The 27,386-nt window shown below is 41.8% G+C and overlaps 1 protein-coding gene across 1 annotated transcript in view; it reads left to right on the forward strand.

The window, feature by feature from the left end:
* lrrc9 (leucine rich repeat containing 9) overlaps positions 1 to 27,386 on the forward strand; it is a 121,367-nt gene that overhangs the window by 63,597 nt on the left and 30,384 nt on the right. The window contains exons 18-23 of the mRNA XM_072238349.1: positions 218 to 409; positions 2,862 to 2,987; positions 3,677 to 3,817; positions 4,330 to 4,507; positions 7,763 to 7,983; positions 23,826 to 23,948. Coding sequence (XP_072094450.1) covers positions 218 to 409; positions 2,862 to 2,987; positions 3,677 to 3,817; positions 4,330 to 4,507; positions 7,763 to 7,983; positions 23,826 to 23,948 — 981 coding nt within the window. The remainder of the gene's footprint in view (positions 1 to 217; positions 410 to 2,861; positions 2,988 to 3,676; positions 3,818 to 4,329; positions 4,508 to 7,762; positions 7,984 to 23,825; positions 23,949 to 27,386) is intronic.

Raw genomic sequence — 27,386 nt, forward strand, 5'->3', positions numbered from 1 at the left:
GTCTTGTCCTTCAGCACTTAACATTAGGCACTTCCACAATAAAGTGGTCTCTCCAATGTAGTGCCATAAGTTATGCCACCTATGTCACTTAACTACTTGTGTATAAATGGTGATCAGCAAAAGGATAATAACTGAGATGGTCATGAAGATCCCATTACTGCATCTATCTAGCACAGTAAAATCTCAATCCTTATTACATTGTTTTAAAATTCTGCAGCCACAATTAACATATTTGGATGCAAGCCACAACCATGTGACAACATTAGATGGATTCAAAGGAATGGATAAACTTAAATATTTGGACGTGAGTTGGAATCAACTAACTTACATTAAAGAGGAAATTGGAGTCCTTCGTAAACATGCAATTGACCTTCTTACACTTGATCTCCGCCACAATCCATGGAAAAAGGTATTCTTTGTAGAGATAACAGTCATGAAGTCTAAAAATTTGAAACAGGACAATGTTAACAGAAAATTTTAAAAATGCCCAAATCCAACAGTTTACATCTTTAAGTAATTCCCTTACATTGTTCAATGTTTGTTATGTCATTATTTTTAATACAAATAGGCCTAGACATTTGATCATGCAACATTGTATTTTTTTCAGTGATCTGCACAAAAACATTTTCCCCACATTGAAGTATAATTACAGCAATTCTTTTGTCCTTGCGTAAAGGCCTCACTCTGTGCAAGGACAATTCAATACACTTGATGAATTTTCTGATGATGGATGCATAACATAAATTTTATTGGTATGCCACACTGCAGCTCATTAATGTTCCACTTTGGGCATCAAAAGTTCCTCGGTCATGCTCTTTCCTTTGAGTTCACTGTTGCAAGCTCACATGTAATTTAGTAGCTACACAGCATTATTTTTCATTTAATTTTAAGTTCAGTGGGTGTTCAAGGCAAATTTCAAGGCCAGATATGTAACAATATATGGAAATTGAACTATGCTGAATTGTGTAATGAAGTAATTTCATTTATACATTTTTCTTCATTATCTATTTCCACTTTCAAAGGGTGTAATTGAATTGAACATTAATAAGAGAACAGTGGATTGGGGAGAGACACAAGTATAAGCACCATTCTTTCTGAATTCCCACTATTAAATATGTGGAAATGTAGAATTAACTTTAGTTATATTTAAACTGTACTTGTATAATTATACAATAAGGTAAAAACAAGTATGTCTTTTAGTAATACATTTATACAGAATTAGCTTGTACTTGAATAACTTCAAGTTTTACATGTTCAATGCTGTGTATTCACCAGTCTTCCAACTGTTGGTGATTGCCATCAAGGTGTGTTGTCAGTCATAGGCTATAAAAATAGCAATTCATTGATAGTGCACTGGATCTTCCTGGATCTTCTTGGATTGGGTCAACACCCATGGTTCTAGATCATCTACTCTTAGCTTGGCTAGTTTGAAGTTGTTTGACCTCTGCTACTTGGTATTGGACAGGTAAGGTCCAAATGACAATAGGCCATGGACAGTCTGTTGTCATTTGGACCTCATCTGGTCCTGGAATACCCTGGACAAGTTTTGATGGAAGGCAAAGCCACAGATGAATCTTTAGTTTCTGCCAAAATTGTAAGGCTTTTTAATAGAAATCAGAATCTAAAAAAGTAGTTATGCAATTTAAAAGATGAGATATACTGTACCTTAAAATATTCAAAGAGAAACGTTGCCTTTCCCATTCTATACAGTGAGAATCATCATTTAAATGAGCAAGGTCAATGGGGTCAGACATAGGAACAGAGAAATGACTCTGTGGAATTTTCTGGTCAAGATGGCATCTGTGTACAATGCTCCTTTGGTCAACACCTCCTGGATAGATCATGAAGCCATATATTTCACTTCTTTTATGTCTTTTTCATCTTGAATGTGATTCTGGAACTATTGGAACCTGTGATTTTCGGTTTGGAGATCGTTTGGGTGTTTCAGTGCTCTGCAGTCTCTGAAGGGATTCCGGGAGGTCGGGGTAGCATGCAGGAACCTCGGTGGTGAGAAGGCTGCGACCTGATGTTTGACTCCATTTCACCAATAAAAGCTTCCATTGTTTGTTGATTAAAGCAACAAGGGAGATTGAAATGCTGGGTGCCTGCCTTTTTATCACTGGGGGACTGCTCTGCTGCTGGAGAGGGGAGACTGTCTTTTTATTGCTAGTGAGATTGTTCTGCTATGGAGAGGGGAGACTACATTTTTAACGCTGGTGAGATCACTCTGCTATGGAGAGGGTAGACTGCCTTTTTATCACTGGTATGGAGAGAGAGAATGTTAGCCAGGTTTTCTGCATTTTGGATGTGGACTCAGACTGTGGACTTTTTTTCAGTCTTATGTTTTTTGTATTCAGTGTTTTTCACCCAATCTTTCTCATTTTTTTGTGTGCGGGGGAGGGGTATTTGGGGGTTGATGTGCCTGTTCCATCTTTGATCAGTTTTTTTGTGTGGGGGAGCAGGGATTTAGGGGTTGATGATCATGCTGCAGTTCTTTTCTTTCTTGGTTTTATGGCAATCTGGAAAAGAAGAATTTCAGAATTGTATACCTTGATAATAAATGAACCTTTGAAACTTTGATATTGGGAATTCTAGCATGCTTGGGCTACCATAAATTCCATTTAATCTTCTTGTGGAGGCTAGGGTGCATGTATGTCAGGGACTTTTATCTGAATGCCTGAAGCGAGCCAATGGATGAGTCAGAATGATTTGTACCACAAGTTTTGTTGTATAATTTCATACTTTCTTTTGTAAAGTAAAATGTATAAATATTGTTCTGCTTTAAAATGTTAACTGCAGCTTAATTAATTTTAGAGTATTTCATCGTTCTTCTTTTCTCATAACCTCAATTATTTGAACAGCCTGCATTAGTACGTCCAATAGCCATTGGCCAATTAAAGTCTCTCACTAATTTGAACGGGTGCAGTGTAACAGAGGAAGAAATTGCAGCAGCCTTGCATATTACTACTGGATTTAGGGTAACACAGGTAGGACTAGCATTGATTGTACTAATTATACTTATGATTTTCTTTTGAGTTACTTGTAATAAGGTTAGAACAAATTTGATTTCAGTTAATTTGACTTGCCTGTTTAGGCTATTGTGCTCCACTAATTTATCGTATATTATTGGACAAACCAGTTTTTATTTCAGGTAATCCAAATATCATGTACCATACAAAAACCTGATACTTCACATGCACATTTAAAATAAAATACTGTCTAAAAAAACCTTACTGATTATCACAATTTAAAATACACCAGGTAGAGTCAGACAAATAGCTGTTGTGATTTCTTGCTCTCTATTTCACTTAAGGTTGTATAGTCTGCATTTTAATTGATGTGAGGGGAGAAAATCCTGTTTCTTAATTGTAAAACAACATTATTTATTACAATGATTACTCAGTGTAAAATTGTTATGAAGAATTTAGTCAGATCTTTATCACTCATTATATCCATTCTTGTTTTACTTTTCAAAATTTATTATACTGAGCAATTACCTAAATGCAATTAATCTGCTGAATTATTTTGTGTGTGTGTGTGTGTGTGTGTGTGTGTGTGTGTGTGTTTTATATATATACACACACCCAACTTAATGGGCAAGTGGTAATCCTTTCAGTGTTGTTATACTCAATGAAGTTTTCATCACCAAAGGTAATGTTTTTCCTTTCTCTGCCAGGCTTCTTTGTTGGCCTGTTCGCGGACAGATGAAGTACCCCCTCGTTGCCTCAGTTTAATGAATTGTGCTCAGATCCTGACTCAGATCAACAAAAACATGCCAAGTGCATCTGTTGACCAAGGCACAGCCTGGTTTTCTAAGGTTTATACAAATCTTTGATATCTGAGTCATTAAGTTTGTTTATCCAGTGCTAAATGTGTCATATTGAGGCATTGTACTCTGCATCCAAATTCATTTTCAGTAGTGTTTTACAAAAATACGTAGGTATTATTACAAAAAAAAATCTTTGTTGGTATAGGATTTAATTCTGGCATAATATATACCCATTTAACTTAGTGTGCATTATTCCAATTATTTAGTTGTTAATTTGTCTTTATAATTTTGTAAGTTTCATTATGGTGGTCCAATGAATTTTATTTTATGTACAAAGAAAAGATAAATATATGAGTTAATATTGCAGTACTACTCAAATGCTCCTCTAGCAACTGATACAAGCCTAATTACTGTTGCATTCAAATATGAAATTTGGAAGAAAAACTTAGAATTATCACTCCTTGGATCTACAGCCAAGATGTTAAATTGTGATTACTAGGTAAACCAGTCATAATAAATCTTCTACCTCTTAAATGTTAATTATTGTTTATCATTTGCAGATTACTGCATTAAATTTGGATGGACAGAATATTTCACAACTCACTAATCTTGATAAACTAGAGAATTTGCGTTGGGCTTCATTTAACAACAATATAATTCGTAGGCTTGAAGGCTTGGATCGGTGCCTTAAACTTGAAGAACTTTCTCTCGAAGACAACTTTATTACTAAACTAGAAGGTACCAGTTGAATTTCCACATTTGCAGATTTTTTTCCAGGGAGTTTTGGTAAGAGGGGTTTGCTCCAATTGGTGCCTTGGATCTGTAGTAAGTACATTTTCAATTGCATTGCAGTATTTAGTTTAACTCTATAGAATCACATTTTGAGGTCATTACTTGTTTATTTGCCATTTATGTGTATTTCCTTTATGTTAACTTTTGCTTTTGGCTACTTTGCAATTATTAGGAGGAGACAGCATGGTTTTGTGTACGGAAAGCATGTCACACAAATCTGACTGAGGTTTTTGAGGAGGAAAATTGATGAAGGCAGAGTGATCTCTAGTTCAGCTTTTGAATGGTAGGCTGGTTCAGAAAGTTAAAGCACAATGGGTTCCTGGCACATTGGCAGACTGGATCCAGAATTGACATCAAAGCAACACACACAAAATGCTAAAGGAACTCAACAGGTCAAGTAGCATGAATGGAAAAGAGTGAACAGTTGACATTTTGAGTCAAGATCCTTCACATTGACATGGTGGGAAGTGGCAGACTGGTGGATGGGTGTTTTTCTGGCTGTAGATCTGTATCAAATGATGAACTGCAGGGATCAATATTGGGATATTTGTTGTTTGTAACACATGTAAGTGACTTGGGTGAGAATGTAGGTGTAGTTGTCACAAAAACTGGTGGAGTCGTAGATAGTGAAGAAGGTTGTCCAAGGAGACAGTAGAACATAGATCAGTTAGAAAGTTGGATGGACAGTGGTAGATTGAACTTAATCCAGACAATTGTAAGGTAATGTATTTTGGGAAGTCAGATTCTGGTAGGACATATATGCAGATTGGAAGGGACCTTATGAGTGTTTATATACATAAAAACTTTGGGATGTAAGTCCATCCCCTCCTGAAAATTGTGACATAGGTGGATAGAGTATTGAAAAAGGCAGTTGGTGGGCTAAGGCATTGAGTGTAAGAGTTGGGATGTCATGTTGCAACTCAATAAAACATTGGTTAGATCACATTTAGAGTATTGTGTATAGTTCTGGTCACCACAATACAAAAAAGATGTAACAATAGAGAGAGTGTTGAAAGAATTCACCAGGATGTTGCCTTGAATGAAGGGTTGTCCAGGGGATATTGGATAGACTGAGCTTATTCTCTCTGAAACACCGGAGGCAGTTGTTTTTAAAACCTAAGAGGGCGTTGAACTAGAAGGCACAGATTTAAGGTCAGAGGGAAGAAATTTAATGGAGTTCTGAGGGGTATGTTTTTCACATAAAGTATGGTGAATATCTGGATTGAACTGCTAAGGGAGGTATAATTAAAATGCTTAAAAGGCCTTGAAAGGTCTGTATTTTCCAATTTTAGAAAAAGCACACACACCCATTGTGCTCACCTCCCACACACACTCACCTGTCCTCTTTAGTTTTCTTCTCCCTTCATTTATCTCACCTATCCCCTACCCCATCTACTCATCATCCCCTCATCATTTGATTCCATCTATCACCTATCCATCACCCCCATCCTTATCTAGCCTTCATTCCTCTCATCTGCTTCCACCTATCACTACCAGCCTCTATCTCATCCCTATGTGCTGTTACTGGTTATACTGGTGTTACGTACCCCGTAACTGGGTTGCCAAACCAGCAGAAATGGATCACTCAGTTGGAGTCTGGATTACTAGAACTAAGAAAGTTTTATTAAAGAAACAAGCAACACAGTACTCTAATCAAAAGGATAATGAATGCAACAGTTCAGCAATGATAAACATACATGTACACAGAATTAAGATAACAGGATCAATCAAGCTCTATCGTTGTCTAGGGGTAAATGACCAGTTTCAAAGTGACGCAAAGTTCAGTTCAATTTAGTTCAGTTCAGTTCGCAGTAATCGCTGCCGTGGCAATGGACAGTGGGGGAAAGGAGAGAGAGAGCAAAACGAATGAATATTCAAAACGGCTTCCACACAGACCTTCGCAGTCAGCTTTCGGGCGAGTCCTTTGTGATGTCATCTGAGGTCACCGACCGTGACCCCTCCGTTTCCCGATACGATCGTTTCTCTGCGTTGAACCTGGCACCCAGGCAAGGGTGGACACACACCAGGTTCCTGCCGATCGTGCCTTTTCACCCTGTGCGTCTATGGCTTGTCCTGCGACCAGCCATCCAAAACTCCCCACCGACTTGTGAGAGACGCACCGCTTCCAGGGTCTCGTTACCTCGGGGTGTCGTGTGTGTCCTGCCTTAGCGAACCTGTCCCTTTTTATCCCCCTGCTGGGGTATCACCTGTCCATCACTTCAAACAGTTCAGGGTTCAAAAGGGGAGCCGATCTTGACTGCTCTCCTTCCTTTACTCTCTCCCGTCCCTTCATTAACATCTCCAATTGCTGCTCCATTGTTTTCCTTATCTCTCTCTCTCCTGAAGACAGGTGGCAGACCAACTGCTGATCCCACTGGTGCCAGCACAGGACAGCTAACCTCTTAATTTATGTGTATTCTCGTCACACTGGTAACCTGTCCTTTCCCTTCCCAGTCCTGAAGGGAGGGTTTTGACCTGAAAAGCTTCCTTACACCTTTTGCTGAGTTTTTCCAGCATTCCAGTTTTGTTTAAAAGTCAACTGGATGGGTATTTAGATAAGAAAGGCATACAGGCCTGATGTGGGCCAAGTGCTGACAAATGTGATTGGTGTAGAGAGGCATGTCAGTCAGCAGAGGTGAGATGTGCTGTATGATCCTGCATTTTCATGGCATGGTGATGCAGAGGATGATAACGTGGCACAGCAGTTTGGTCTGTTGCCTCACTGTTCCAGGAACCCAGTTCAAATCGGTGTGACTGTCCTGGTTTCTGCTGGGTACTCCAGTTTTGTCCCCTGTTTCATAGAAGGATTGACAAGTCAACTGGATGCTGTAAATCTCCCCATAGTGTAAGTACATGGCAAAAGAATTAAATGGGAGTTGATGGACATATGAGTAAAAAGAAGTGGCAGGACTATAGAAAAAAGTGAGGAGAAGTTAATGAGACTGAAGGAATTGCCTTGTTGGAAGCCCGTAGGGATCAGGTGTTACTTACTGTTTCATAATAAGTAAATAAGTAAATATTTTAAAAACTGTTTATTGTCTTTGAAGTACTTCGTAATATTGTGTAATGTGAGGTATATTATGGCACACTTACTAAACTACTATCCCTATACTAAGAATTTTGTTTTGTTCCTGTAAAGGCATGTTCATTTGTTATTGTTTTTTTCCTGGATTTTTATTTATTTATTTTTGTTATTAATAGGGATATCAAAGCTGACCAACCTAACTCGATTGAATCTTGGTAATAATCAATTGAAAGATTTGGAAGATTCTGGTCTAAATAAGTTAACACATCTCCACTATCTGTCATTAGAATTCAACAACATTTCTTCTCTACGTGGTTTACAGAAACTTTATGCCCTAACCAAATTATGTTTAGGAAACAACCACATTAGTAACAACTGTGAGGTCTACTATTTAAAGGTAAATATGATTTGTGCATTATCAATTCCATTATCTAGCCTTTTTCCTTTAATTTCTAAAATGTTCTTTATAAAAACAAAGTAATTCCATTTGAATGGAAGTATAAGACATATAAACAAAGATTAGTTGTTAGTACTTTAACATCCAAGTCATAAGAACAAGGGTCGAAGTCCTGCTTCAGTAACTTTAGCACAAAAATCAAGATCCTTATTCAAGGCTCTGATCCAAAACCTCAACAATTCCTGCCTCAGCCCGCCTCCCCCAGGTTGACCTGCCAGGTTCCTCCAGCAGATTGTTTGTTCCTCCATTTTAGTGTTGATAGAGTGTTGCATCTTTGAAGACATTAGAACACTCAGTAAAGATTAAAAACAAAGACCAATCTATCCCAGAAGATGGAGGTGAATATAAGGAGAGTTTCTGTCAGTATTTTAGCCTATATTTATCTCTCTATCAACATTACAAAAGTAGATTATGCTGCCTGCGAATTGGATATTGTATTTACTATCTTATTACATTGAATAAAATTAAGTAAATACAGAAAGCGCTGGAAGTAGAACCAATTAGGCAGCTGGGGGGAGGAACATTTTAGGCTGAGTTTTCAGTAGAATAGATGAATGCTTTAAACTAATAACATAAACCATTAGACAATATCTATAAATTTGCCAGTGAGACAACTGTAGGTAGAATCGCAGATGGTGATAAGGATGCAAACAGGAATGAGATATATCAACTGGTTGAGTAGTATTGCAACAAAAACCTCACACTCAGCTTCAGCAAGACCAAAAATTTGATTGTGGAATTCAGAAAGGGAAAGTTGGGAGAATACGTATCAGTCCTCTTTGTGGGGTGAGCAGCTTCAGGTCCTGAGCGTCAACATCTTAGATGTATTGAGTGCGATGATTATTCTACAAGAAGCAGTCTACATTGATGCCTTTCACATCTTTGCCAGGGACTTCCATCATACTTGCTTGAGGTAATCTCTGCCTATTTATCATCAGCACATCATCTGCAGCACCAGGGGACCTAACACACTCAACCATTGCTATGCTAGCATCAAGAATGCCTTCCATTCCATCTCTAGACCATATTTTGGGTAATCTGTGCATCTGGTTGTCCTACTCCTACCTGCATACAGGCAGAAACTAAAGAGCAAAGCACTAGAGGTAAGGATAACAAAGTGGTAGTAACAAGCGGCAGAGGAATGGCTGAAGGATTGCTTGAGCCGGTGGACTGAGCCATGTTCAGGAACTCCTCAGAGGATGTGAATGAATATGCCATGTTTATCATGGACTTTATAAAGACACTTGTGGACAAGTGTGTCCCCACAAAATCATTCAGACTGTTTCCTAACTGGAAGCTCTGGATAAACCAAGAGATCCGCATCTGCTGAGGGCTAGTTTGGAGGTGTTCAAGTCTAGTGACCAAGGAAGTTATAAAAGGTCCAAGTATGACCTCTGGAAAACCATCTCACATGCAATTCTAGACCAAAGTTGATTCATAGAAGGATGCTTAACAGCTAGGGCAGTGCTTGAATGCTATCACCCCCTACAAAGCAAAACCAAACAATATATATGACAATAAGGTTTTGCTCCCAAATGACCTTAATACCTTTTATGCTCGCACTTGACTGTCAAAACCTGGAGGCTCCTTCACGGAATCCCACAGCCCCCGATGACCCTGTGATTTCAGTCTCTGTAGGGTGAACCCATGGAAAGCATCTTACCCAGGCGGTGTATTGAAAACCTGTGCTAACCAACTGGCTGGAATGTTGACAGATATCTTTAACCTCTCACTTCAGCAGTATAAGATACCCACCTGCTTCAAGCACACTTCAATTATACTGGATCCCAAGAAGAACGTAATAACCTGCCTCAATGATTGTTGTCCAGTAGCAGTTACATTGACTGTGATGAAGTGCTTTGAGAGGTTGGGCATGAAGCATGTCAATGCCTGCCTGAGGAATGACTTTGATCTGTTCCAATTTGCCTTCTGTCACAACAGGGCAACAGTAGATGCCATTTCATCAGCTTTTCACTCAGCTCTGAAACATCTGGAAAATGAAGATGCATACATCAGGGTGCTGTTCATTGACTACAGTTCAGCATTCAACATTATCATCCCCTCATAACTAATCAATAAGCTTCCAGATCTTGGCCACAATACCTACTTATGCAATTGGATCCTCAATTTCCTCACTTTGGTTTGGCCCTCCAACATCTCCTCCACAATCTCCATCAGCACAGATGCACCACGAGGCTGTGTGCTTAGCCCCCTGCTCTACTCATTTATACTTATGACTGTAGTATATTTTGTAGTTATGCAGCAATGGCTGGAGTTTATGCGAGAAGTGAGGAAGGTGCAAGACAGGTATATTCCAAAGAAGAAGAAATTTTCAAGTGGAAAAAGGATGCAACCGTGGTTGACAAGAGAAGTCAAAGCCAAAGTTAAAGCAAAGGAGAGGGCATACAAGGAAGCAAAAATTAGTGGGAAGACAGAGGATTGGGAAGTTTTTAAAACCTTACAAAAGGAAACCAAGAAGGTCATTAAGAGGGAAAAGATTAAATATGAAAGGAAGCTAGCAAATAATATCAAAGAGGATACTAAAAGCTTTTTCAAGTATATAAAGAGTAAAAGACAGGTGAGAGTAGATATAGGACCGATAGAAAATGATGCTGGAGAAATTGTAATGGGAGATAAGGAGATGGCAGAGGAACTGAACGAGTATTTTGCATCAGTCTTCACTGAGGAAGACATCAGCAGTATACCAGACACTCAAGGGTGTCAGGGAAGAGAGTCAGGGAGTCCTGGTACAGGATACCCTTAAAGTTAACCTCCAGGTTGAGTCAGTAGTGAAGAAGGTGAATGCAATGTTGGCATTCATTTCTAGAGGAATAGAGTATAGGAGCAGGGATGTGATGTTGAGGCTCTATAAGGCGCTGGTGAGACCTCACTTGGAATACTGTGGACAGTTTTGTTCTCCTTATTTAAGAAAGGATGTGCTGACGTTGGAGAGGGTACAGAGAAGATTCACTAGAATGATTCCGGGAATGAGAGGGTTAACATATGAGGAACGTTTGTCCGCTCTTGGACTGTATTCCTTGGAGTTTAGAAGAATGAGGGGAGACTTCATAGAAACATTTCAAATGTTGAAAGGCATGGACAGGGTGGATGTGGCAAAGTTGTTTCCCATGATGGGGGAGTCTAGTACGAGAGGGCATGACTTAAGGATTGAAGGGCGCCCATTCAGAACAGAAATGCGAAGAAATTTTTTTAGTCAGAGGGTGGTGAATCTATGGAATTTGGTGCCACGGGCAGCAGTGGAGGCCAAGTCATTGGGTGTATTTAAGGCAGAGATTGATAGGTATCTGAGTAGCCAGGGCATCAAAGGTTATGGTGAGAAGGCGGGGGAGTGGGACTAAATGGGAGAATGGATCAGCTCATGATAAAATGGCGGAGCAGACTCGATAGGCCGAACGGCCGACTTCCGCTCCTTTGTCTTCTGGTCTTATGGTCTTATGTAAGGCTAAGTAGAGCTCCAGTGCCATATTTAAGTTTGCTAACAACACCACTGTTGTTGGCCAAATCAAAGGTGGTGACAGATCGGCATACAGATTAAGATTGAAAATCTGGTTGAATGGTGCCATAACGACAACCTGTCACTCAACTTTACCAAAACTAAAGAGCTGATTATTGACTCTAGGAGGAAGAAAATGGGGGTCCATGAGCCACCCTTTATTAGGGACTCAGAAGTGGGGAAGGTCAGTAACTTTAAATTCCTTGGCTTATCATTTCAGTGGATCTCTCTTGGGTCCAGCACATAAGTGCCATTACAAAGAAGGTATGGCAGTGCCTCTTTTTTTTTAAAGAAGTTGGCATGGATTCAGCATATCATCTAAAACTTTGACAAAGCCTTATAGATGCAAGAGGCAAATATCCTGGCTGGATACATCACAGCCTGGTTTGGAAACACCAATGTCCAGAAATGGGAAAGTCTACAAAAAGTAGTGGATCCAGCTCAGTCTATCACAGCAAAATCTCGTCCCACCATTGAACACATCTACAAGGACCATTACCACAGGAAAGGACCATACATCATCAAAGACTCACGCCATCCAGGCCATGCTTTCTTCTCACTGCTGTCATCAGGACAGAGGTACAGGAGCCTTGGGTCCCACACCACCAGTTCAGGAACAGTTATTACCCTTAAGCCATCAGCCTCCTGAACCAACGTCGCTAACTTCATTCACCTCAGCTTTGAACTGATTCCGCAACCTGTGGACTCACTTTCAAGGATTTTACAACTAATGTTCTCAGTATTGTTTATTTAGTTATTCATTTTTATTCATTTTTTTGTATTTGCACATTGGTTGTTTGTCAGTCTTTGTCTGTAGATCTTAGACTTTCATTGGGCTGAAATCAGTGCCAGAGGTTGCTCGTTGTTAAAGAGCTTGGACTCTTTCAGCTTTCTTTCATCAGACTAAAATCAGCACAAGAGGCTGTTCATTGTTGACGCAGCACTAAGTTTAAAAAGAGTTCAGGAGCTTTCAGCTTTCTCTAATTGGGCTGAAATCAGCATAGGCCACTAAAAAGCAAGGAGTTGTAAGTGGAGCCGCCATTGTTGGAGTGGTCCAGTGTTAGAGTGATCCGGCTTTGGCTCGACAGGCTTGGTAAAGCACAGGTGGAGGTTCTAAGTAAGTAAATAAGAAAGTTTTTTTTAAAGGTTTTTTTCTGTTAGTTCATAGCTAGTGTGTTGAGAATAGATCCAGAGGTAGTCTTATGTTCCTTGTGTGAGACTGGGAAATCTCCAATCTCCCTGATAACTACATTTGCTTAATACGCATCAAGCTGCAGCCCTATAGGGTCTGTGTTAAGGAGCTGGAGCTACAACTGGATGACCTTCGGCTCATGTGGGTGAATGAGGAGGTGATGGATAGGAGCTACAAGGAGGTAGTCACCCCTAAGTTGCAGGAAGCAGGTACCTGGGTGAGTGTCATGAGATGGAAAGTAATTAGGAATCAGTGCAGAGTATCTCTGTGGGTGTACCCCTGAATAATAAGTATACCACTTTGGATAGTTTTGGGGGAGGGGGCAGTGATCTACCAGGGAGAAGCCACAGTGATCTGGCCTCTGGCACTGAGTCTAGCTCTGTGGGTCAGAAGGGAAGGGGGAGAGAAGAGGAGTGTGGTGGTGTTAGGGGATTCCACAATTACAGGAGCAAAAAGCAGCTTCTGTGGGCGTGAGACAGACACCCAGATGGTATGTTGTCTCCCAAGTGCCAGGGTCAAGGGTATCTCGGATTGGGTCCATGGCATTCTAAAGGGAGAGGGTGAACAGCTGGAAGTTGTGGGACATGTTGGTACCAACAATATACGCTTTTAGGAAAAGGGAGGAGATCCTGAAGAGAAAATATAGGAAGTCAGGCAGAAAGCTGAAAAACAGGACCTCCAGGGTACTGATGTCTGGATTGCTGCCTGTGCCACATGTCAGGGAAGGTAAGAATAGAGTGATCTGGCTGAGGAATTGGTGCAGAGGGCAGGGTTTCAGATTTCTGGATCATTGGGATCTCTTCTGGGGAAGATATCTGTCCAAAAACAGTGGGTTACGTCTGAACCCGAGAGGGACCAATATCCGTGCGAGCAGGTTTGCTAGAGATGTTGGGGAGGGTTTAACCTAATTTTACAGTGGGCATGATAAACTAAGTCAAAGTCAGCATGATTTTCTAAAGGAGAAATCTTGTCTGACAAATCTGTTGGAATTCTTTGAGGAAATAACAGGCAAGATAGACAAAGGAGAGTCAGTGGATGTTGCTTATTTGGATTTTCAGAAAGCCTTTAACCAGGTTTCTTAACAAGCTAAGAGTCCACAGTATTATAGCAAAGATACTAGCATGGATAGAAGATTGCCTGCCTGGCAGGAGGGACAGAGTGGGGGAGAAAAGGGAGCCTTTTCTGGTTGGCTACTGGTAACTAGTGGTGTGCCACAGGGGTCGATCTTGGGACCACTTCTTTACACTTTGTATGTTAATCATTTGGATATAGGAATTGATAGCTTTGTGGCCAAGGTTATGGACAATACAAGGTTGGTAGAGGGGCAGGTAGTGTTAAGGAAGTAAGGTGTCAGCAGAAAAATCTTGTACAGAGTGAGGGAAATGGCAGATGGAATATAGTGCAGGAAAGTACATGGCTATGCACTTTGACAGGACAAATAAAGGCATGGACTTTGATAAATGGGGAGAAAATTCAAAAATCAGAGGTGTGGAGGGACTTGGGAGTCCTACTTCTGGGGCGCCAACATCTTGGACAACCCTAACGACAACTCTCATTGAAAATTATGGAGAACATCAAATATTCTTATTTTAGCCTGCTGCGGCTGAGAACCATATCTGCATCTATGATGTGTACAGTCAGTGATGAAGTTCCAATCCAACTGAACCAAATATTGCTGCTTAAAACGGACAGAATTAGATCAGACTATGGCCGGCACGTTGCCCCTTTAAGAAACTGCCGGTGAAAGAGGAGTTGATGTGCTGGTCTGACGGTGTGTTTTTAAAAAAAAAAGAGGTTTTTGACTCTGAATATCAACAATCTTGCTGGCAAACATGCAGTCTCTGGTAAGGAAAATTGATGATCTCAGAGCTAGTGTGTTGTATCAGAGGGATGTTAGGAACGCGTGCATCCTTTGTTTTACAGAATCTTGATTAAGCCCTTCCATGCTGGACACAACGATTTGAATAGACGGGTTCGCAATACATCGTCAAGATAGGTTGGTTGAGTCTCTCAAAAGCAGAGGAGGAGGTGTATGCCTCATGATCAACTCCTCGTGGTGTACTAATGTGTCAGTGATGTCCTAATATTGATCACCAGACCTGGAGTACCTCGCAATTAAGTGCTGAGCAATGTCATCAATAGCCATGAAACAGCATATCCTGATGCCTTTGCCATCATTTTGGGGGATTTTAACCAGGCTAGCTTGATAAAGTTACTAAATAATAATTAACAAATCACCTGTAGTACCAGAGGAAATAACACACTGGACCACTGTTACACTAAGTTCAAGAGTGCCTGCTGTTCTGTTCCATGCCTGCACTTTGGGAAGTGTTCACCTGGCTGTACTTATACTCCCTGAGTATAGGCAGAGAATGAAGGCTGCTGCACCAGTAGTGAGGACCAAGAAGGTATGGACCAGTGTGGCACAGGAGCATCTACAGGACTGCTTTGAATCAGTGGACAGGACTATGTTCAGAGAGTCATATTCGAGCTTGGATGAGTATGCCAAAGTTGTCACCGACTTCATTAAAATCTGTGTGGATGAATGTGTGCCTATGAAAACTTACTGTGCATTCCCAAACCAAAAGCCATGGATGAACGAGGAGTTTCATAGACTGCTGACTGCTAGATCTGTGGCATTTAGGTCTGATGGCCCAGGTCTGTATAAGAAAACCAGGTATGACTTGTGGAGGGCTATTTCAAGAGCCAAGAAACAATTCTGGGAGAGGCTGGAGGCAACATTGAATGCACATCAACTCTGGGAAGCTTTGCAGGCCATTACCTCCTACAAAGTAAAACTCAACATCATAAATGGCAGTGATGCTTCACTGCCAGATGAGCTTAACACCTATTATACTGGCCTAGAAAGGGAGAATAAAACCATAGCTATGAGGATCCCTGCAGCATTCGATGACCCTGTGATCTCTGTCTTGAAGGGAGGAGAAGATGGCGGTGCCACGCAGTGCGCACGGCCGTTCCAAATGATATCGCATGTATTAACTAGAGAGCTGTGCACAATCTTGACTTGATGGAGACAGACGTGAGAAGCACGGAGGAACACCTGGAGAAATTTCTGAAATGCCCGCTTCGCTGCCGCTGCTACTGTGCGATCGAGAATCTCCGGAGGGGAAGGCCCTAAATCCGCGGCTTTGCCTGTTGCCAGGGCCGGGGTCGAAGCGCTCGGCAGAGATGGTGCTCGGTGTCGGAGAGCTGGTCGGAGGCTCAGAGTTTTTGGACGGACTCAGAGTCGGACTGTGGTCGGATTTTTCCAGGATGCTTTATCGACAAGCTTGCGGCGCTGGAGGTTCACCGTCTGCGTGAGATGATGGGACTTTCGAGAGACTTTGAGACTTTATACCGTGCAATTGGTCTGTTCTTTATCAAATTATGGTATTGCTTTGCACTGTTGTAACTATATGTTATGTGGTTTTTCTCAGTTTTTAAGTCGGTTTGTCATGTGTTTCTGTGATATCATTCTGGAGAAACGTGTCATTTCTTAATGCATGCATTACTAAATGACAATAAAAGAGGACTGTGTGTCCTCATAATCTAATCTAATCTAAGGTTGTGTTGTCTTTCAAGGGGGTGATCCCTCACAAAGGACAATAGACAATAGGTGCAGGAGTAGGCCATTCGGCCCTTCGAGCCAGCACCGCCATTCACTGTGATCATGGCTGATCATCCACTATCAGTATCCAGTTCCTGCCTTATCCCCATAACCTTTGATTCCACTATCTTTAAGAGCTCTATCCATCTCCTTTTTGAAAGCATCCAGAGACTTGGCCTCCACAGCCGTCTGGGACAGAGCATTCCATATATCTACCACTCTCTGGGTGAAAAAGTTCTTCCTCAACTCTCAAAGGAGCAGGGCCTGAAGGAGTGCTTGGTAAGGCTCTGAAAACCTACATCAACCAACTTGGTGGGAGTATTCAAAGACATTTTCACTCTTTCACTGCTGCAGTTGGAAGTTCCCACCTGCTTCAAAAGGGCAACAATTACACCAGAGCCCAAGAGAGCAGCGTGAACTACCCCATGACTATTGTCCAGTAGCACTCACATCTATGGTGATGAAATGCTTTGAGAGGTTGCTCATGGCTAGAACCAACACCTGTCTCAGGAAGAACCTGGACCCACTGCAATTTGCCTGTCATCACAGTAGGTTTACAGCAGGCATGATCTCAATGGCTCTTCACGCAGCCTTGGATCACTTGGACAATGCAAATACCTATGTCAGGATGCTGTTTATTAACCATAGCTCAGTATTCAACACCATCATTCCTGCAGTCCTGATCGAAAAGCTACAGAACCTAGGCCTCTACACGTCCCTCTCCAACTGGACACCTCGACTTCTCAACCGGAAGACCACAATCTGTGCAGATTGGAAATAATGTCTGCACCTCGCTGACAATTAGCATTAGCGCTCCACAGGAATATGTGCTTAGCCCATGGCTCTGTTCTCCCTACACCCATGACTGTGTGGCTAGGCATAGCTCAAACAGCATCTATAAATTTGTTGATAATACAACCATTGTAAACAGAATTTCAGAGAGTGGCGAAAGGGCATACAGGTGCAAGCTACAAACGTAGAAAACCTGCAGCAGAGTACAGGCCCTTCAGCCCACAAGCTGTGCTGAACATGTCCTTACCTTAGAACTACCTAGGCTTACCCATAGCCCTCTATTTTTCTAAGCTCCATGTACCTATCCAGAAGTCTCTTAAAAGACCCTATCGTTTCTAGCTCCACCACTGACGTCGGTAGCCCATTCCACACAGTCACCACTGTCTGCATAAAAAACAACAACAACTTACCCCTGACATCTCCTCTGTACCTACTTCCAAGCACCTTAAAACTATGCCCTCTCGTGCTAGCCATTTCAGCCCTGGGAAAATGTCTCTGACTATCCAAACACGATCAATGCCTCTTATTATCTTGTACACCTCTATCAGGTCACCTCTCATCCTCCGTCGCTCCAAGACCTACCAGTTAGTTGGGTGGTTTCATAGCAACAACCTTGCACTCAATGTCAGCAAGACCAAAGAGCTGATTGTGGACTTCAAACAGGATAAGACGAGAAAACACAAACCAATCCTCATAGCAGGATCAGAAGTGGAGAGAGTGAGCAATCTGAAGTTCCTGGGTGTCCATATCTCTGAGGACCTAACCTGGTTGCAACATATTGATGCAGCTATAAAGAAAGCAAGACAGTGGCTATATATTTCATCAGGAGTTCATCAACTAAAACACTTGAAAACTTCTACAAATGTACCGTAAAGAGCATCACAATCTGGTATGGGGGTGGGGCTGCTGCACAAGATCAAAATTAGTTGCAGAAACTTGTAAAATTAGTCAGCTCCATTATGGGTATCAGCCTCCATAGTATCCAAGACATCTCCAAGGAGCAGTGCCTTTGGAAGGCGGTGTCCTATCGCCCAGGACATTCCTCTTTACACTGTCATCCTCGGGTAGGAGGTACAGAAGCCTGAAGGCACACACTTAGCAACTCAGGAACAGCTTCTAACCCTCCACCATCACTTTTCTAAATGGACATTGAACCGATGAACACTACATCACTACTTTTTATAACTTGTTTTTTTTTTTGCTCTACTTGTTTTAACTTTTTAATAGACATGTATATACTTAATGTGACTCTGGGTATTTTTCTCTATATTTATTTATCATGTATTTCATTGTACTGTTGCCATAAAGTTAATAAATTTCACAACATATGCCGGTGGTATTAAATCTGATTCTGATTCTTATTCATGCAGGATTCCCTAAAGGTTAACTTCCAGGCTGAGTGGATGGTATGGAAGGCAAATGTAATGTTAGCATTCATTTCAAGAGGAATAAATACAAATGCAAGGCAGCCTCAGTATTAAGGCATTGATCAGGCTGCACTTGGGAGTATTGTGAGCAGTTCTGGGCCCCTTATCTAAAAGATGGACTGGCATTGGAGATGCTCCAGAGGAGGTTCATAAGAATGATCTCAGGAATGAAAGAGTTAACATACGAGGAGTGTTTGATAGCTCTGGGCCTGCACTTGAGATTATGGGGAGAAGACAGGAGAATGAGACTGGGATGGAAAATAAATTAGACATGATGCGATGGTGGAGCAGACCCGATGGGCCGAGTGGCCTAATTCTGCTCTTGTCTTATGATTTTTCATTGATTCTGTTGTATTTCTTTGTTCTAATGTGAATGTTTGCAAGAAAATGAATCTCAGGTTAGTATACGGGGACATATATGTACTTTGATAATAAATTTATGTTGAACCTTTGAGATCTACCCTGGGCCCAACCATTTGACACCGTCATGAAGAGGGCACACCAGCGGCTTTACTTCATTAGCAGTTTGAGGAAATTTGATGTGTTACCAAAGACTCTTAGAAATTTCTACAGTTAGATGGTGTAGAGTATTCTAACTGGTTGCGTCACAGCTTGTTATGGAGGCTCCAATGTGCAAGATTGCAAGACACTGCTGAGAGTCATAGTCTCAGCCAGCTCCACCATGGGCACTTCCCCATCATCGGGGACTTCTTCAAGAGGTGGTGCCTCAAGAAGGTGGCATCATCATTAAGGGTCTTCACCATCTGAGATATAGAACACTACAGCACAGAAAACAGGCCATTCAGCCCTTCTAGTCTGTGCCAAAACTTTATTCCGCTAGTCCCATTGACCTGCACCCTGTCCATAACCCTCCAGACCTCTCCCATCCATGTATCTATCCAATTTATTCTTAAAACTTAAGTGTGAGCCCGCATTTACCACATCAGATGGCAGCTAGTTCCACACTCTTGAGTGAAGAAGTTCCCCCTAATGTTCCCACTAATGCTCCCCCTAAATTAGGAATAAAGTCCTAACCTGTTCAATCTTTCCCTGTAACTCAACTCCTGAAGACCCAGCAACAATCCTAGTAAATCTTCTCTGCACTCTTTCAATCTTACTGATATCCTTCCTATAGTTAGGTGACCACAACTACACACAATATTCCAAATTTGGCCTCACCAATGTCTTATACAACCTTGCCATAACATCCCAACTCCCATACTCAATACTTTGATTTATGAATGCCAGGATGCCAAAAGCCTTCTTTACCACCCTGTCCACCTGTGACACCACTTTCAGGGAATTATGTATCTGAACTCCCAGATCCCTCTGTTCCTCTGCACTCCTCAGTGCCCTACCATTTACTGTGTATGTCCTACCTTGATTTATCCTTCCAAAATGCAACACCTCACACTTGTCTGCATTCAATTCCATCTGCCATTTTCTAGCCCATTTTTCCAGCTGGTCCAGATTCCTCCTGCAAGCTTTGAAAGCCTTCCTTGCCGTCCACAATGCCTCCAATCTTAGTGTCATCAGCAAACTTGCTGATCCAACTTTCCACATTTTCATCTAGATCATTGATATAGACAACAAACAACGATGGTCCCAGCACAGGTCCCTGAGGCACACCACTCACAGGCCTCCAGTCTGAGAAGCAATTATCCACTACCACTCTCTGTCTTCTCCCACACAGCCAATTTTGAATCCAGTTTACAACCTCTCCATGGATACCTAGTGTCTGAACCTTCTGAACTAACCTCCCGTGTGGGACCTTGTCAAAGGCCTTACTAAAGTCCATGTAGACAACATCCACAGCCTTTCCCTCATCTACCTTCTTTGTAATCTCCTCAAAAAACTCTACAAGATTTGTTAAACACGATCTACCACGCACAAAGCCACACTGACTATCCTTAATCAGCCCTTGGCTGTCCAAATACTTGTATAACCGATCTTTCAGAACACCGTCCAATAATTTACCTACTACTGATGTCAGGCTCACTGATCTGTAATTGCCTGCTTTACTTTTAGATCCTTTTTTAAATAACGGAACAACATGAGCCACCCTCCAATCCTCCGGCACTGCACCGGTGGCTAAGGACGTTTTAAATATTTCTGCTGGGGGCCACTGCAATTTCTACAGTAGTCTCTCTCAATGTCCGAGGAAATATGCTGTCAGGCCCAGGGGATTTATCTACCTTTATTCGCTGTAAGGCAGAAAGAACCTCCTCCTCTTTAATCTCTATATGTTCCATGACACTACTGCTTGTTTCCCTTCTTTCCATATACACTCTGCCAGTTTCCTGAGTAAATACTGATGACAAAATACTGTTTAAGATCTTCCCCATCTCCTGAAGCTCCACACATAGATGACCACTCTGATCTTCTAGGGGACCAATTTTGTCCCTTACTAACCTTTTACTCTTAATATACTTGTAGAAACCCTTCGGGTTTACCTTCACATTATCTGCCAAAGCAACCTCATGTCTTCTTTTTGCCTTGCTGATTTTTTTCTTTAGTATTTTCTTATGTTTTCTATAATCTTCAAGTATCTCATTTGTTCCTTGTTGCCTATTCCTGCTATACACCTCTCTCTTTTTCTTAACTAGATCGCCAATATCCCTTGAAAACCAAGGTTCCCTATGCCTGTTAACTTTGCCTTTAATCCTGGCAGGAGCATGCAAATTCTGCACACTCAAAATTTCGCCTTTGAATTTCATGGAAATTTCGACTTCCACTTACTGAACACATCCTTGCCAGAAAACAACTTCTCCCAATCCACTCTTTCTAGATCCTTTCTCAGTTCCACAAAATTGATCCTTCTCCAATTTAGAACCTCAACTCGGGGACCGGACCTATCCTTATCCATAATTAACTTGAAACTAATGACATTATGGTCACTGGACCCAAAATGTTGGCCTACTTCTGACACCTGACCTGTCTGGTTCCCTAATAGGAGATGAAATGTTGCATCCTCTCTTGTTGGTACCTCTATATATTGATTCAGAAAACTTTCCTGAATAGATTTGACAAACTCCAAGCCATCTAGCCCTTTCACAGTGTGGGTGTTCCAGTCAATATGTGGAAAGTTAAAATCCCCTACTATTACAACTTTCTGTTTCTTACATCAGTCTGCTATCTCTCTACAGACTTGCTCCTCCAATTCTCTCTGACTATTGGGCGGTCTATAATACAACCCTATTAGTGTGGTGGCACCTTTTCCGTTCCTCACCTCCACCCATATGGCCTCTGTAGACGAGCCCTCCAGGCTGACAAGTAATACCAGTCATCCCCCTTTCATCCCTCCCCCTCTGTCATATCTGAAACAACGGAACCCCGGAACCTTCAGCTGCCAGTCCTGCCCTTCCTGCAACCAAATCTCAGTAATAGCAACAATGTCGTAATCCCACGTGCTAATCCATGCCCTGAGCTCATCTGCCTTACCTACAATACTCCTTGCATTGAAATAGATGCACCTGAGAACATTACTATCTCGTACAAACCTTTGATTTCTGTCTATACTTGCAGTTCTCGCATGCCCTTTATCCTCCTCCACCTCACTCTCTGCTCTAACACTCTGGTTCCCCTCCCCCTGCAAATCTAACTTAAACCCCCCGGAGCAGCATTAGCGGATCGACCTGCAAGGATGTTAGTTCCCCTCCAGCTCAGCTGCAAACTGTCCAGTCGGAACAGGTCCCACCTTCCCTGGAACAAGGCCCAATTGTCGAGAGACATGAAGCCCTCCCTCCTGCACCAACTCCTTAGCCATGTATTTAGCTGCATTATCTTCCTTTTTCTAGCCTCACTAGCACATGGCACAGGTAGCAATCCTGAGATTGCAACCCTGGAAGTCCTGTCCTTCAACTTTGCACCTAACTCCCTAAACTCTCTTTGCAGGACCTCCTCCTCCTTCCTACTCAAATCATTGGTCCCTACGTGGACCACGACATCTGGCTCCTCACCCTCCCTCTTGAGAATACCGATCCGAGATATCGCGGACCCTGGCACCAGGGAGGCAACAGACCATCCGGGATTCTCGATCTCTCCCACAGAACCTCTTATCTGTCCCCCTAACTATCGAATCCCGTATCATGACTGCACTCCTCTTTTCCCTCCTTCCCTTCTGAGCTGAGGGTCCAGTCTCGGTGCCAGAGACGCGACCACTGCAACTTGTCCCTGGTAGGTCGTCCCCACCAACAGTATCCAAAACGGTATACCTACTGTTGATGGGAACGGCCACAGGGATGCTCTGCTCATTCTGTCTATTCCCCTTCCCTCTCCTGATAGTCACCCAGCTACCTGCCTCCTGACTTTTAGGGGTGACTATCTCTCTGAAACTCCTGTCTATTTCTGCCTCTGCCTCAGGAATGATCTGAAGTTCATCCAGCTCCAGCTCCAGTTCCCTAACTCGGTTTGTCAGGAGCTGCAGCTGGATGCACCTTTTATAGGTGTAGCCATCAGGGACAATGGTGCTCGCCCTGACTTCCCACATACTGCAAACGAAGCACTTGACTGCCCTAACTGCTGCCTCCATTACCTACTACTAAGTTAATTAGATTAATTAAAGGAGCTTACCCGGCCTTACCTCACTGGGAGCAAGCTCGTCCTCAGCCTCTGCTTGCCGAAGCCTCTCGAGCCAAAGCCCTCCTGCTCTGTCTCCTGCTACTCCGTTGCCCGCTCCTACGACACCCTCTTTTTGCTGCTTCGATCAGGAAAGAGTTACAGGAGCCTAAAGAAACAACTTCAATGACCTAGGAATGCCTTCACCTTCAGATTTCTGAAAAATCCATGAGCCCATGAACACTATTGCCTGTGAAGGAGGAGGTACAAGAGCCTGAAGACCCACACAGAGCTCAGTTACTCTAAAAACTATGAAGCAGGAGTTATGGGGACTTCTAATGTAAAAGCGCAAAATTAATCATTTTAATAAAGATACTCATACAGTCTTGTTAAGATAAGGGTTTCTGAATGTTGAACCAAGTTGAAAAATCCTTAATACAAAAGGAGATGGTGAGGAAAGAGCAGTTGCATGGAACTTTCGGGATGGGACTTTGCCAAAGGTTAGCATAAAAACTTGTCTGAATAGCCTCTTTCTGGGCTTCTATAATTTACCCATGTTAAAGAGGAATTATTGCTTTAGTTTTGTCTATTGTTTCTTGTACTGCATTCCATAAAAGAATGATATTATGTAATTGTTGAAGACCACTTCTTTAAAATTATGGAATATACTTTTTCTTTTATTTATGTTTTTAGGGAATGGAGAACCTTGTGATTTTAGACTTTTACGGAAACCCCTTGGTCACTAAGCAGGAGCATTATCGTCTTTTTGTCATCTATCACCTGCCTGCAATGAAGGCCCTTGATGGAAAAGTAGTGGTGAGTCTTTGTCCGATTACTGTCAGAAATATTTTCTTTTCATTGCAGTGCAAATTAAAATATTATATTACATTTTTTAAAATTTCTCAGCTGGCCTTTAGCTTACAGCGTTGTTCAGCCCTGCAGAACAGTCTAGATTTGTTTATCAATTTCCGTCAAATTATCCAGTTTCAAGGGCTGGGGCCATTGCGACTGTTGTGTTCTTCTGGTTATCTGCCCTGTTGATAATTGTCAAAACTTGAAGTGTAAACACTAAATAGGAATCATAGAAACATAGAAAACCTACAGCGCAATACAGGCTCTTCGGCCCACAAAGCTGTGCTGAACATGTCCTTACCTTAGAACTACCTAGTCTTACCCATAGCCCTTATTTTTCTAAGCTCCATGTATCCATCCAGGAGTCTCTTAAAAGACCCTATCGTTTCCGCCTCCACCACCGCTGCCAGCAGCCCATTCCATGGAGTTGGAAGTTAAAGAATATCTGTGATGTTTTGTAACTCCAAACCCTAAAAGTAATTGAAAAGGAAATATGGAGCTGGGAATGCGAGTTTAACTTCATTTTTACTTTAAACAAGGCCTGTACATATGATGTATGGCCTTCATGTGCTTTTACGTATAAACTTACAATGCATTATGTAAACTAAAAGAATGCTTAATCAAACAATATATTTATAACATAACTCGAATATTTCTGACATATTAAATACACAACAATATCCATGGCATTATGGCAATAGAATCAATGTATTCAATAAAGAATTTGTGATGCAAAAACATTTTTAAATAGCATTAGTGTTTCAAAAGAAACTTCTCTTTTTCATACTAGTTCAATGAGTTATTAAAATTGTTTGATTACTCAATAATGGGAAAGGTGTTTCTGGTTGGTCCAATTCTTGACCTAATTGAGGCCAAAATGCATAATCTCAAACTACCTGGAAGAAAACTGTGAGCAAGTCAACTGAATGTATGAGATCATAGAAACACAGAAAATAGGTGCAGGAGTAGGCCATTCGGCCCTTCGAGCCTGCACTACCATTCAGTGTGATCATGACTGATCATCCAACTCACAACCCTGTACCTGCCTTCTCTCGATACCTCCTGATCCTTTTAGCCACAAGTCATTAAGTATTTCCTTTAATTCACCGGAGGCCTTGATGAATAGAAGCACAGGTCTTGGAACTGGAGGAGGGATGTAGGAAATCTCTTGGGCACAACACTCCACAGGCAGACACAAGAAGAACAATTTGCTCTCTTATAAAAGCTAACATTTACTATTTATTAGAAATTACTTATTAAAAGAAAAACAATAAATTACACTTGAAGTTTTGTTTTATATTATTTAGAAATACCCACCAAGGTTTCATGTTCTTGCCAAAGGAGTAGCTTGTGCTTTTCATTGTCATTTTGTAAGCCTGTTGCCAACTTTGCTGGTTAACCTGCAACATACACAAAATGTTGGAGGAACACAGCAAGTCAGGCAGGAACTGGAGTTATCCTATATCTATGTTAGTGTAGTGCCCTCTGTAGGATTTTTTTTAGAATTTGCAAATATAACAAACAATAACGACTTTTCAAATTATTACATTAAAAAGGCTGAGACATACAGACTATAAATTTATTTTCATTGTTCACATGGTCGAGTAAAATGGATGCCAAAATTGTGGTACAAGCTTCCCCCGATACCATTTGGTTAAGATGGTCTGTCTGGGTGCAGCTAGTGGCTTGAAATGGTGCAGATTGTGGGAATCATATTAAGTATCAAAGGAGACCAATAGTGTACCAACTCACTTTTTGGCCAACTTCCCAGATGTCTGGGCCTGAAGCAGTGCATAGAGCAAGCAAAATTTGCATTTGCAATTTGAGGTGATGAAAACTGTGCTAGTCCTAAAAGATGCTGCATAGAAAAGTAGTCATTGACTTTTCCATACAAATGAAAGAAGATACATTCTGAAAATCATTTTCAGAAATAACTCATGATTTAAAACAATGATCTTCATTCATAGCTAACCACAAATTTCTTACAACAATAATGTAGGTAGGTAGCCGTTGATCCTCTGCAGGGCGCAAGCCTGGGGGGGGAGATTTGAAGAACCGGCTGTGCCCATGCAGCAGATTCCCCCTCTCCACATCACTGATGTAGTCCAAGGGAAGGGCAAGCTCCGATACAGCTTAGCACCAGTGTCATCACAGAGGTTGCCAGAGTGTAGTTGTAGACAACATCAAACAGTCTTAAGGACTCCAGCTCTGGCTTTCTTTCTCAGAGTTTACTCCTGAAACCTTCCCCATGGGTGGGTATGGCCGCAGTGGGGGTTTAAAATCAGAGTTTTCCTTTTCCAAGGCTGACAAGGCCCACCTGCCCAAAGCAACTGGTTTTGAGGTGCCAGTGGTCCTCCTTTGCCCCTTCTCTTATCAGTAGAAAGAGTTCCGCTGGGCCTAGTAGCTAAGGAACATGTGAAGACCAAGAGTTGGACTTGGTTGTCAGAGGCTGCTATAGTTGCATGCTGTTTGGAGCACTTTATAGGTACTGGGAGCTTATCCCCACTACCACCCCCAGCTATGATAACCTTAGGAACCACAACAGCAATAATAAAACTGAGAAATTCAGCAAAGGCTACACCTTCTATACTGGTACATTTTCTACCATGTAACTTCATTAAGATAGGCAATCAGCACAACCCTATGCTTGATACAGGATATCGCTCTCTTGAAAGATCTTGACGTTTTGGTTTGGGATGCACCTTTGAGATCTGGAGAGTATTGTTTAGATCACTGCAGGGGATGGGGCATAGGGGAAATTTAAGTTTGTAAATGTTGTTCGGAAAATGTAAGAGACACGGCCTGTGGGATGATCATCATTGAAAAGGATTATGGTCATGGACTTGGCTTATTCTACTGGGAGCTTCACTTCAGGATAAGCTTTGATTAATTTAGAAGGCAAGCCAAAGAAACTCAATACTTTTTGCATATACTGGGTCATTGTTTTGAACTATCCTGAAGCCATCCGGCTAAACGTGTGAAGCTAGGGCCTATCAGTCAACTGCCCATGTAAGGCATCCTATTGTAATGTTATTTTGTATAGCCAATATCACATACAAATAATGTGCATTGCTGTTGGTAACCCCAGTCCTTTATCCTCCGAATTTCCTGGTACCCCTATTTTTCTAGAATACCCTCCCCATCCCCCTTTCCCTTTCTCCATTTTCCCTCTATCCTTTTCCTTTACACGTTTCTTGCAACCCTCCTCTCAATTTCTCATCTTTGGGCAACAGGGGTCCAGGCTGGGCTTGTCATGGGACTGGCATGAAAGCAAAGGTCAAGGCCGGAGATATGGTTTCTCCAAGTTCCTTAAATCTATTTACATTTGATGGGAACTCGCAGAGTTCCAGAACAGTCAATTGGATCTCTACTGGTTTGGGCTGACCTCTGTAACTCAGGCTG

The sequence above is a fragment of the Mobula birostris genome, chromosome 1 (assembly GCF_030028105.1).
Source record: "Mobula birostris isolate sMobBir1 chromosome 1, sMobBir1.hap1, whole genome shotgun sequence".
NCBI classification, from domain to species: Eukaryota; Metazoa; Chordata; class Chondrichthyes; order Myliobatiformes; family Myliobatidae; genus Mobula; species Mobula birostris.